Below are 13,931 nucleotides of genomic sequence, written 5' to 3' on the forward strand. Positions count from 1 at the left end.
CTCCATAATTAATGTTTTATTCAGATTAACGTCCGAGAAAGCCTCGCCCATTCACCTTAGTGTGCGATTGGCAGTGATGCTTGGGGTGGAATACATTATGCTTGACTTGACGGTAATATTCCTTTCCTGACACACGACGCACGATATGGGTAATGTTTGAAGACGGATTTGCAATTGGAAAATAAAACTCGATTTGCTGCAGTTCTTTGTGAATGTGAATGTCATGTTGCCTATTCACGGATGTAATCTGCAGGGAACAATGTGACCTTGCAGCAGTCACGAAGACTACAACTTGCTGTAGACGGACGTTCCTATTTCAACGTCATCATACAGGGGGATTGGGCAAATGAGAGGTGTTCTTGTGCGACTGTAAATATCCTATGCGTTAGATCTAAATATACAGATAATGGTATTAGATCACGTGGTCTTATCAGCTGGACTTGATGTTAAGGCCCGGTCATATTTCTTTCGTTTTGGTCGTTTGGTGATGACATAGGTCTTACATTGTACATTTTCATATCTTATTATAATTTCACACATGTGAATATATTAAATCTGTCGTCAACGTCGAAGGTATGAGCCGTGGTAGCCTACTATGTGAAGTTGTGAAGGCCTCTTTTACCGTTCCTCTATTGCACGTCACCTCCTTATTAGTACGGTTTATGAATGAGAAGTTGAAACTCAGAATACAGACAAGAGAGGATATTTGATAAATATCCTGTGTGAATTCTGTACATGTCATGTATTTCTGTTGATAAGCTGTTTTTTTCTGATGTTTGCTGATGCAGGGCATCACTAAACATAGCCACACTCCCAATGGAACAAGCCTTTGTTTATTAATGATTTCCCATCACATGAACACTACATCATTGAATCACTTAACATTCTAACAATTAAAGGGACAAGCATTGAAAGGGTGAGATGTGGACAAAGGACAATGAACATTCATATATTGTTTTTTTTGATCGGTCCCATAATCAGCTAATTATCCTTCAGTTGCATCATTGTCTATGTTTATGTTTAATTTATGTAGACATTTATATTAGTTGGCTATAGATTTTCTTTTGGTTCATCATTATAGAGCAATTCCGTGTTGAATTGACAGCAGATATTAATCCTACCCCAGTGATGTCAGTCATTCACACCCTTCCATTTGAGTTTTCCATGATTTTCAAATATGGCTCCTCCCCTCAAAGGATGCTGCTGGTTTTGAATGGAACCCTCAAAGGATGCTACTGGTGTTGAATGGAACCTTTGAGCATGTTGACTACTTGGCAAGAGGGGAGCGAGCTCGCTGATTAGATCAATATTTGTTTGGACACGTTGCTCTCTCTGCCACCCTCATCTGATTGCTTTCGCCAGCCTACGAGGCCTTAATGGTACTAAGCAACAAGTCAAGAATGACAGATTAATGAATGGAACGGGACAATGCTTTGCTGTAACAACATATTAATGTGTGTCTTAATCAAGGCTTTTGTCACTTTTTAGATTGGTCCTGGTTATCTGTGAATTCGAAGGAGCTGTTAGTTTCAGTAGTGGTTATGACTAGCATAGATCAACTTCGATCAAGCAAGCTCTGCCTGATTTGTTCTTCTTTTGTACTAAGGGATACATGCTTAACTTGCAATGAACAGCTAGTCGGCCTCTCATATTTCGCCAATCAGTGTCTGCAAGAACCAGCCATGACGAATTAGCCGAAGCCCTTTCATGTTGAGCAACCATATTATCCACTTACTCTACAGTACACCATGCATGGGGGAAAAGATGTTGCTGGAGCGAAGGGAGACTTAGGGTGGTGGGGGAAGCCACATCATTGCGCAGTAGCTGCAGAGTGCGTTGACATAGATGTCTGCATACCCTAGCAACATAATCTCTCAGCCAGTAATCCCTGCGGTATAGTCAGTGTCTTCTGGGAGAGAATGCTTCTAAGCACCATAATAAGCTGTGAGGTTGGTTTATTATGTTGAGGATGGTTAGGGAAGGTTGTATTCAACACTCTTGTGTTAACCTGTTGACAAGGACTCCTTGTAGAATCTCAGTAGGCTACTAAGACTAGTTGGATGTAACATCAGTCAAAGCTCCCGTAGAAGACAAATTAGTATTCAAATCACATTCCCTATTGTGTTTGTGTGTTATGATCCGTAACTCACATTTTTATATCAATTTAACCCATTCTGGCTTTTCAGTAATTCTTTGCTTTTTCTTCTTAATTTCTATCAACCAAGAACCTGTTGTTATGGTAATCAGAAGGCAAATAATTTTTTCCGTTTTTCTCCTCCCCCCAGTAATGTATTTCTATTCCCATGGTCGAATGGCACACTCATCCAACTCATTTCAGAGGCGCTAGCCACGCAGTGCAGCAAATGGATGCGGAGTGGCAAGTCCTCTCCTCCTCTCCGAGTGGATGTGAAGGCGGTGGACCGCTCAAGTGTGACCATGGTGACAGTGCACACTGAGAGATTTGTTACAGGGGTAACGTGACTCATAGTGGGCTTGTCCTTTCCACAGAGGCGGCTCCAGGCTCTCTCCGTATGTACCTAATGGTTGGACCACCAGCCTCCCTCCCTTCGTCCGTCCTCCCTCCATCTCTCTCTCTCTCTCTCTCTCTCTCTTTCATGTCTAACTCTCCAAGTCCAGCCATGTTTTTGTTCTGTCCTTACAGAACGTTTCACCATCTCTCAGTGTGATGAATGGGAAGTGAAAATGGTGCCAAGGTCACATTGCCAGTAGTACTTCGCCATCTCCTGCATCGGCATTCAACATTTCGAGTGTCCAAATTGCAGGGCCTGTTATGTTGCAAATGTACAGCTGTGCTTGCGCTCGAGTGAATGTTGGAGTTCGTGTTTTTTAGAGAGATAGGAAAAATGGGAAATACATGGGAAGTATTCTTCTTCACTCCAAACATTACATCTGATATGAAATGATTTAGAATAACAAGTTAGAGCACGTGTGCTTGTGAGTTTCCGGTCCTTGTTCTTGATTGCCATTGGTTAGTTTCTCCCTGGCTGCTTTGCCCTCTGTCTCTGGGTTAGGTTGTTTGTAATACTTGAAAAGGCTGTTTAAAGACAACCCCTGAGATTCCCCAGGGACATCCTTGTTGCTGTTGATCTCCTTGTCTGCCTGCCCTGTATAGAGCAAGCCCCTTCTCTCTACCAAATGCAGAAAACATCCGACCAACAGCTGCCTTGGTTGATTTTACAAATAATTGTGTTTTCTTGTGATCTTGTGACGAGGCACAGATGCAATTCCCATTTCTCAGATTATATTTTCACTCTATTTGAAAAATGTGTGCTAGTGGCTTGTCACTCATGGCATATTCTTTTCCTATTGGTGGTGAGAGTGAAAGTCACCGCCCCCTGGCCTCTCCTCCTTGCGTCCTTTTGCTTCCTGTGCACGGATCCCCTTAGGAATGGATGGGTGGATGGCACTGTGGAGGCCATTTTACCCTGTGCCACCACTCACATCCAGTCTGTCTGTAGATCAATGGCAGAAAGGACACAAGATAAGGAATCAATTGGAGGGAATTAAGGTGGAGCCTTGCTGACAGTTTGTGGAGATAACATCATCAGGAACAATTGCTACGTGTCCAGTCGGGTTGGAGGGGAAATGTGAGGGAAATGGTCATTCAATGATCATTAATGGTCAATCCACCTGTTTGTTGGATTTGCAGTCTAGAAACATGTGTAAATCCTGCAAGGATTTAGACTCTAATTTCTGTATGAGGAAACATGCCATTTCAGCCATTTTGTATTTGTAATGTGGAAACTACAAATGGTCTGTTTAATTCTGTCATAATCAACACATCAACATTCAGTGTTTTTTCAGTTGTCTGTACTATCAGCTGATATATGGCTATAGCATTTTCAGCTTGATACTCTTTACCATGAAAGATTAGAATGGCTGATTTCCAGGCAAATATGTACTCAGCTCTTTAGTATGATAATGTCTGTGACTACAAGCTGTGGTCTCAATCGAAGAAAAAAAAAACCTACACTCAGATCAATGATATTAGAGAGTTTATAAATAAATTCACAAATAATTTTGTGTATTACTATATTCACAAATGTAAAAAAAAAAATTATTTGTCAGACTGTTCTTCATTCTCCAAGATGGCAGATCTTCCAGGCCAGCTCTCCTGAGTGTGTGTGTGTGTGTGTGGAAGGCTGGTCAATGTCACAGGAGCCCACACACTATTGGCACATTGTCCTGCTCTGTTTGAAGCGAGCCCCGCAGGGGCTAGTCAACAAACACCTACGCTAGTCCAACACAATCTCTGTGCACACAGCGCAGCACGCTGAATGCTTTTATTAGTCCCCACTAAAATGAAAACGACACTCTTTAGGCACCAACCAGCGTGAAGGTGTGTCCCTCAAGCCTTTTCTCGCCCGTAGACCTGTGATTTTTAAAGCCTCTTTGTGCAGCGCAGTAAATAACTTCCTCCTCTAAAACACTGGATGCCGTTAACAGAAGCCATAGCTTTGCTAATACAAATGAGTGGAAACCATGGTGTGCAAGTTAGTGGCTATTTTTTGCCCTGCCACTTGTGAGCCATGAGTCATAGCAGAAACTAGTTGGAACTTGGAAGTGCTTATAGAGCTATATTTCTGCAAATCACAGGAATAGGAGAAACTTAATACCCTACTGAGTGGAAAGGCTGAAAAAAGGATTTTGGCCCAGTCTTCTGTCCTCTCCAGGCTGACTGGGCTGCTCGATTGATGCCTGTGACCAGCATTGATCACCCATCAATACCTACTCTAAAGTGGCCCGGTGAATTGTGTAATTGAAGAGCAGAGCTGTTATGGTCGTTAGTGATCAGTCTTTCGATGTAAGTTAAATGGCGTTCTCGTTGAGGGAGCCAGGTGAAACAATGGTTAACGCTGAGTAAATTTCATCAGGGCTCTCTGTCACAGGGTTGATTGAGCTGCTCAGAATGCCTGGATAAATCAAGCCGTGAACCGCAGATTGCTTTCCTTAATGCTCTTCTGAAAATGGATATTGCTGTGTGACTGGGCCATCTGCAAGCTTCGCTGGACATCGACACAGTCTTGATGAGCTTCTGGGGAGCTCGCCCGGGCCACACCCTACGCCAGTGGAGGGGCTGATTGCTGGGACACTGGCTGGATTTTGATGTGGCAGGTGTATATGGATGGTGGGCATCAGATGGTTCGTATGATGATAATGATCATTGCCGATGCAGGCGTTAACAGGAGGGGAGGGGTGTTGGTGAGTGATTCACCAGAATTGCTAATAGGATGCAGCTCTTTTCAGATGTGCCACCAGATCCGGTTGAGGCCTAAGCTTTCTTTCTTTCCATTTTCAAAGCCTCTCCCTGGAAAATATGGCATGCCAGCCAGCAAGTCAGAGATACTCTTATCAAGCATGATGCTAAGCCAGTTGGTACAACTGGTATTTTTGACACTATTACCTTTAGCCATTAACAGTGGTTAAGGTTGTATTTGCTCTACATCCCTCTGTGTGATTAGCAGAGCACATAATGCATGTATGGCATGGAGGATTAGCTATCCCGATCAGCTGGCTTGTGACATAACACTGGCAGACTGCAGTAAATAAGGCACGTTTTGTTTATCGGATTACCCGGCGTTAGCTGCATCAGATCACCATATTGGACAGGGACGGGAGCGAAGCTTATGACATCCTCAGTCAGTAAACAGAGGTTTATTTTTCCAGTCACCCACTGGGCCTCTGTCGAGGAAATAAACTTTGAACGCAGACCAAATATTGAACGGTGGGATTTCCAGCAAGTCCTGGCCCAGTCAGAGAGAGAGGGAGAGTGCATGATGTACGGGGGAGAACAAACTGGGGCTGCATTTGTTTGTGTAAATTGGGCTGCTCCGACTGGCTGCAAATGAACCTGGCTGCTATCCGTCACTGCGGCCCATTACTGTCAGTCTGTCAGGGCTCTGTCTTCTGACGTGACCTGACCTGCAAATGGGCCGTTCTGTGGTGTTTCATAGTCACTTCGTGGCACATGTTCATTAATATTATGGACAATGACTAGGCACTGGCAGGATATGTTGCCTTCTGGTAAAATTCACGTCAGTCTGGCCACTCAGGCACAATGTGTGCAAAAGCATTGCAATGCAAGAATAACCAGCATCTGTGCAAGTTCAGCCCAGCCCTGTAATAAATATGAAATATGTTCATTTGTGTACAGGAAAGTGGGGTAAGATGACCTATTATTTCACTAGAATCAAGGCAATATGAGACAGTGATAAAACAAATGCCTACAACAGTTCAAGATGTGTGCTATCATCAGTTAATACCTTAGTAGTGTGCCTACAAAATATGGTTCAAAATGGCTCAACTTGGCCTATGCCAGGGATTACATTGATCAAGCTGACAGGGGAAGATGAAGTATAAAAAGATAAAAAACCCTTCAAACCTTTTTATATGAGACTGATTTAACCAGATGTGGCAAAAAAGGCAAAACAGTATGCTCATCACTTTATCTTCCTCCTTCCATAGCAAGATAACAATATAGAATGTTGATTAAATTCAGGGTCACATGACAACATTTTGTAAGGTTGCCCAAATACAGGTGTATCACCTAACTTCCAAGCTCGCCTTACCCCTCCACTATGTACTGAGCGGAAGTGAACCGTGAAAGTGTTTATTTGCAGAAAACAGACAGGTTTGTGTCGTGGAAAGGAATTCCTCAAACCGAATATCTCAGAACAGACAGAGAGGTTATTTCAAGGTTTTCTCCTCAAGGGCTGTGATTTTGTACAGAAGGAATTTGAGATTTTGTTTTCCTCTCTCAGACTGATGACTGATTTATTCCCATGAGCTGCAGCTCAGCAAGAGTCTTTGATTTTTGTCAGTATTTCTGCTGCAGTGACTCTAAATTGCCTCCCCGTCATAAACCGCTGAGACGCTGCTCTGTTTTGGCTGGTCTGGCAGTCAGCTGTTTTACATGCAATTATTTCACCTGTCTTGACTCTTAAAAGGACCTGAATCCGTCTCTGAGAGATTTAGTCTCGGACGTAAATAGCAGTCCATAGTCACCCCCTCAGAGAGCCCCATCCACTGTTCCAGCATGAAAGATGCAAAACAGTTGATTATTTGAGCAAATCCTGCCAACACTTTCCCCAGTTGAGTGTGCTCTTTTCTCTCTCCACTGTTTAGACTTTGATGGGGATATAAAACACCTGCATGCAATGAATATCCAGTTAATGGTGCAGGGGATATCTGAGGTGCTTAGAATTAAGCTGTGAAGTTAAATACCGGTGTGTAACTAAGATGCATTTTGTGATGATTTAAATACTCAAATTATATTAACTGACTTTTGCAATGATGTGAAAGTAGCTCGGTAGCCTGTCCTCAGAGATCCAACGCAACCTTAATGAATAAGTGTACTTTAAGCTCACTTGGAAAATGCAATTAAAGTACACTTTTACATTTATTCATTTATACTGTGCACAAAGCAGCTTACAAATGAGGACTGACATTCAAGCTCCAGCGCATGAGGAGTCCTTAAGGAGGAGAGTATCAATAAATACTACCGGCAGAGTGCTTGCTGTGCTTGCCTCAGTGTACCCGTTGTAGATCTCTGCTCCCAATAGAATCATCTCAGTAATGCAAACTGAGTTACGTAATTGAGCCTTTCATCACCTGTAATAGGAGCTGTGTGCCGGCGCCACCCAGGATGTTCTCTTCCACTTATTACAAATAGGCTTTCAATTAGAGACGCCATTTGGTGGTTCTTGGTTCTTTTATTTGCAAGCCTCCTTTCTCAGAGCGTTTTTGGCACCTTAGGACAGGAACTGTTTTGTGCTTATAAGCTTGAGGAATCCATAGGGAATCAGTTCACTTGGCCACTTGGTTTTATTAAGCATGGTGCCACATTCATGATGTAAACACAGCTATGGAAGGTTTGTGCAAGAGAAAAAGCCATAGAGAGCAACATAGTGCACAACACTACAAAGAGACATACGAATGCTGAACATACAGTAAGAATGCTGAAGGTCTAGCAATCATCTGGTGGGATTATACAGATACATGTATGTGATGTCTCCACATTAGGACTATGTATTGGCAAGCATCTGCCGATAGGATACATATCACGACACATGGGTTACGATTCAATATATTGTGATTTTCTAAGGGCTGAGCTACACCAGGCGCATAACTGAAGCGTTCCGTTCGCGTTGCGTCTGCTGCAACAATTAGCTTCCATTGTAATCAATGGAAGTAGCTACACCAGACGTGACAGTGGGGCGTACGTTCAAAAAAAATAGACCATTCATCTAAAATGGATTTTACGCGTCGCGAACCGAACGCGTGAATAGACAAAAAATGTTGTTGGATGGATGGATTGATATGATATGCATCTTACTATCTAAGCTTGTACATCTCCTTTTGCACACAATACCCATTTGAAATCTTCTACTGTCGTTTAGGACCCACTTCACTATTAGACAGAAATTGGTAATCATCTGATATGACCAATCATCTGACAATCATCATTAGGTAACACAAATGTGGTAAACAATATAAATGATGTCTCCAAAATGTAACATTCTGGAGAGGATGACTTAACATTTTATGTAAGGTGCATTTTTATGAACAGCCAAAGCATTGGATGGATTTACATACACATTGTTTTTATACTAATAGTAATAACTTCTCTTCTCGCTCTCAGTACACCTCTCCTTTGATATCTATAATGTTGCCATGCTATGATGACACCCAAACCAGTCAATGGACTCTGCAGGGGGGCCCCTTATGAGAGTATAGATTGCATCACTTGTTTACTGCAGCTGGAATATGTCCTGATCCTGCTCTAATTGAAACGTAAGAGTCCCTGCACAGTCTCAAGGGTTCCCAGCGGAGTCGTTATTAGATGAGAGGCATCATAAAGCATGGAAGGTTAAGACAGCCTCTTCTCCCTTAAGATGGCTTGTCTAGCAGAGAGAGACCTGAGCTGATGTGATGGTGTTGACAAGAACATTTTTAATATCTTATTGTACGTTGTCTTATTCCCAATTTTTGTCTTTAATGTCTGTCAATATTTGTCAAGCTTTTGACCAGTGGAACAGAAGATTTGTGGAGAAACTTGGGAGCCTCTTAGAACTTAAAATTGTCAGAAATATTTCCTGTGTACAGAAATGGGCATTGCCCTAAATCAGCTGTTTGCACCGGACAAACATAAAAAGGTTGACATTTGACATGTGAATAGAAATATGAAATAATCTTGCCTCTTGTCATTTGCCAATAGGTATGAACATATCTGAGTACAATACACCTTCCGTAGCTGTGACAGTAGGAGTGTCATAAAGACATAAGGACGTGCTGCGAAGGCAAGATTCTCACCAGTAAATGAAAATGGGTTTCTTGGTAGCTGTGCTAAACTCTAATGTAGTGAGGCAGGCAGTACCTCAGAGACCTGAGCGCTTGTCCTGCGTTCGGTGGCAGTGAAGCATGTCCTCATCTCGCTCTAATTGAAATGTAAAAGCTGCACATATTCCTTCCTTGCAGACTCGTGTACAGGGAAAAGGCACTGTGAAGCACGAGTTGTTAAGCACACCACGGGGTAAAGACAGCACTGTCTCCTCAAAGTTGCCTCTCTTTTTAAGAGACCTGCGTGTTCAGCTAGCAGATGGCCGCTAGAATTTGCAGGTCCTTTTCAACACCTTTTACCAGAAAACAAATAGTGTGTGCATAGGTACCCAAAGAGGTACCCATGGGATGGTATATTTCAGACACAAGTCTTAGGAATTCCAAACTGTTTTATGCAGAATATACTGTATAACTGATTAGTTATGTTTTTTATGGTAGTGAGGATAATCAGCTTCAGCCTCCACCCCCATCATCACCCTCCCTTTAGCACTATTATCTGTCTAAATCTGGGCGCCCACAGCAGCTAGCATCTGTGTTCACAAACGGCCACAGATAACAGCAGTTGTCTTTCTTCAACGGTATCCCTCTCTCTGTTGTTTTATGCCTCTGTGTGTCCTTTTAGGGCCTAATCTACACGGCACTGGAAATCCCTTTTCAAGCTCTTAGCTGGTGCAGTGAGTGCTTGCTGAGCTGAATGAACGAGAGGAGCTCGATTGTCTTTTTTCTTCCTCCCCTTCCCTTCCTCCTTTCCCTTTTTTCTTCGGTCCAGCGGAGGAAGCTCGCGTTAATGGCCGGGGTTTTCAAAGCAGTAGCCTGGGGATTTGCTGGCCCACAAGGGGCCTGGGATTTGAATCAGCTCGGAAGTTGCATTTCTCAGGGCTTTTGGTGGACTGTGCATCACTTTTTCTACCAGTGTATTAACAACCTGAGACCTAGCACCAAATAAGATATAAAGCTATGGCATGGTGAATGTAAATGCTATTCGACTCTGAAAGGCACATTTGCATTCATGCATTAAGCAGACACTTTTATCCAAAAATGAGAAATAACATTAAAATAGCATTAGCATTTACTGATACACTTTCATCTTCTTTCATCTGCTATTTCTAATTTGTTTCTGATTTTCATATTAATTTTCAACTTGGCTGCCAGATCAAAGAGACATCATCAAAATGGTGTCACAGAAAAGGGTGCAATTTTCCACCAATTAGATGTTTTGTGCCTTGATGTGTGTTGAGACCATGCACCGTATATATCTCATTCTATATGTACTAGACCTACAACAAACTATTATGATTATGATTATTATCGATTGTAGGGCTGCATACTCTATAGACCCCCTTTTTGTCTGGCAAGATTGGAATGGTTGAGAAAAATATTTTTTCCATGCCATATAGCTCACCACATTTTATTTTAGCTTTGCATGATGTGTGAGGGGCTGATGGAAAATCCTTGCCAGTAGTGAAGCTCCGTTTGTCACATCTCATTCAGTTTATTTTTTTAACCAATTAGGTAAATAGTGGTAGTGATCAAAGAGCATTTGAACGAGACACAATGGGAGTAATTGCTCCTGTTGTTCTGACCTGAACGAGCAGAGAGAGATACCATAGATACCACCAGTTACTTAGCAACTTTCTACCTGACCTACATTGATGTTGACATTGATGTCTGTTGATACTTTATTTTCTAAAGGTTATTTGCTGCCCTAACCACTGCTTCTTCCTGTGGATTCCAGTTCCACGTTATTTGTGCACATAGTGTCTTGTTACTAAGGAATAATGTTTGTCAGGAGCAACCTGTGTGGTCAGTATAGAGTCCTCTCCGGTAAGCGGCTGTGTCATGAGGGCACTTGAGGGAGGAGCTTGACCTCTAATGGACACTGAGTCACTGCTAGCTCTCTTGCTCTTCTGCGAGCGACACAGTCCAAGATGGTCCTGTTGAGTACTGTGCCTGCATGCATTTCATGCTCTTAAATAATTTCAATGATGATGATGATATTAGTATGCTCGTGGGTATGGTGAGGGAGATCATTTGTTAGTATAATGGACAACTTAATAATCAATGTATTGGACCAGTGATCATTTGGTGTAACGGTTGATTCTGGGAAGAAAGATTTGAAGAGGAATTGGAGTGAGGGGAGTAGAATTTAAGGCGCAAGGAAATGAATGTGTTCAAGCCGCTGGATTTAGAGGTTCACACCAAACAGTGGACACACGTGGGCAAATACAACAAGAGAGGTTTGACATCAAACCCTAGAGCATTTGTTACTTTTTGTCTATCTATAAAAGGAAACATTTCTCAAAAATGTCCAATGTCCCTACGGGTCTTTTGGCAGCAGGGCTTTTCTGTTGACCGGTGCCTCCTTGGGTCCACAGATCTGTTAGCCCAGTCCAACCTGACCAAGACATCAACATTACTTGGTGTCCATGCTCAGGGTGTAGACAAGCTGGTGAGGCATCTGTGCGTACTGTGTAATAATCTGCAGTCTGCACTAATAAGTAGTTTGCATTTTAAAAATCCATTTGATAGTTGATACGCTTAATTGATAGTTGATAGGCTATGCTCCCTGGCAAAAAAAGAATGATTTGTGTGTTTCTGTTTTCTATTTTCTCACTTTTATACACAGAGAGGCATTTATAGACTGTTGGTGTTTCTGGATGATTTGGCCTAGTCGTAGGACTGGTGTGTTTGAAGTGAGCCAGTAGATGAGCATTCAGAACATGAACAGATGATGTGATGTGAGTGGTGTGTTTTCTGTGGCAACTCGAGTATCTCAACAATGCCGCGTTCCACCACGGCGAGGCTGAATGGGAGTGCTGCAAAGAGCCTCACCCCTGTGGCGTCGCGTCGCCGCTTCCTTGAGTGCCTCGCGGTCAAAGGATCCGTCGAGACGGAGATTGGATGGAGACGGAAGGTGAAGAGATGGCAGACGCAGACGACAGTTTGCCCCAGTGACAGGTCTCTTTCTGGACGGAAAATACAACAAAGATTTCCTCAACGAAAAAGCAATTATCTCTCAACACCACTAACACAGCAGCTGAGAGACAGGGAAAGAGGGGGAGAGAGAGAGGAAAGGAGGGTCGAGAAAGCGGTTGTCCGTGTTTGGTTTACAGAAGGAGTACCGTAAAATCGCTCTCTGCTCCTCGACTGATTTTATGCCGCAAAGGGCTCCTTTGTAAGGAGAAAGAGAGAGAGAGAGAGAAGGAGAGTGATATTTCAAAGTGTCACTGCGCATTAAGGCTGCTGCCTCCAAGATATTATCGATGTTGGTTAATTATGCATTGTGTTATTAATGCCGTTATTGGAATCCTCACTAATATCGTTATTTCATTCCAGACGTCAGGGCATAATAGCGCAAAGATTTCCACCAGAGCAGATATAATTACATGCCCATTAGAAAAGGGCCTCTGTTGTCTGTGTTCCCTCGAGGTGTTTAATTCAGGTTGGCAGGCATAGAGAATGTCAGGCCACCTGTGGAGACCTATGGACACTATTCAGAGGCATTTTCTTCCTCCCGGTTCTCCACGTTAAATACAAGACCAAAATAACTGGCCATTTTCAGATTGACTTCATCTCATCCACGTCACATTTCGCTATAGATTTACAGAGCACAGTAGACTTTAGCAATATTGTAAAGTCTGCCACTGCTTGTAGAACAGTGTCCTGTAAGCACAAAGTATTTTACTGAACAGAACCTTTAGTATAGGTCATTCTCATGCATAACAGGATAGCTGTACATGTCTGATACTGATAACCAATAACGTACTATAGATCGCTCATGTTTGAAAGGTTAGTTGTACACATGCCCAGTGTACTGATTGCAGTAGCTCAACATGTATGTGTTCTCTTGTCTTTCCTACAGACTGCATTCCAGCAGGTGTGGAGTGAAAAAACCCATCTGGAACCGGCAGCTGTCCATGGTGCTGAAGCTCTAACACGGCAGTGTGCACATACATGCCAACGGCTCACACTTGACACCAGGTCCCCTGTAGCTGCTTTACACAGACACACACACGCACGCACACACACTCACACACACACATCCCCACACATCGTCTTACAGTGAAACAACAGCTCCGACCACACACACGCCAAGATGGATGAGGGGTACAGAGACCGGACGGCCTTCATAAAAGGTGCCAAGGACATCGCCAAAGAGGTGAAGCGCCACGCCGGCAAGAAGGTGGGCCGCCACGTGGACAAGGTGGCCGACGAGTACACCAAGCGCTCGTACGCGCGCTTCGAGGAGGAGGACGATGACGACGACTATCCCCAGCAGGCGCAGGACGGCTCATATTACCGTAGCAACAGCCGCGCCAACGACGAAGAGGGCCACAGCGACTCGACGGAGGGCCACGACGAGGACGACGAAATCTACGAGGGCGAGTACCAGGGCATCCCGCGCGCCGACTCCTCGGGCAAGGCCGACGGGCAGGCTGACCAGGCGCAGGCCCAGTTCCGGGACTTGACGCAGTACGAGGCCGAGCGGCGCAAGGACCAGGAAGAGCTGGCCCAGCAGTATGAGACCATCCTGCAGGAGTGCGGCCATGGGCGCTTTCAGTGGACGCTGT

The 13,931-nt window shown here is 43.6% G+C and overlaps 1 protein-coding gene across 1 annotated transcript in view; it reads left to right on the forward strand.

Moving 5' to 3' along the window:
• The first annotated feature begins 13,241 nt into the window (after positions 1-13,241).
• The window catches only part of sv2a (synaptic vesicle glycoprotein 2A), a 14,582-nt gene continuing 13,892 nt past the window's right edge, over positions 13,242-13,931 (forward strand). The window contains exon 1 of the mRNA XM_076279515.1: positions 13,242-13,931. This exon is cut by the window's right edge and continues 117 nt beyond it. Within this exon, the coding sequence (XP_076135630.1) occupies positions 13,457-13,931 (475 nt within the window). The 5' untranslated portion in view covers positions 13,242-13,456.

Source organism: Alosa pseudoharengus, unplaced genomic scaffold, assembly GCF_046254945.1.
Source record: "Alosa pseudoharengus isolate Yale_2024_CS ecotype anadromous, Long Island Sound unplaced genomic scaffold, YU_APseudo_1.1 YU_APseudo_1.1_scf_12, whole genome shotgun sequence".
Taxonomy (NCBI): domain Eukaryota; kingdom Metazoa; phylum Chordata; class Actinopteri; order Clupeiformes; family Clupeidae; genus Alosa; species Alosa pseudoharengus.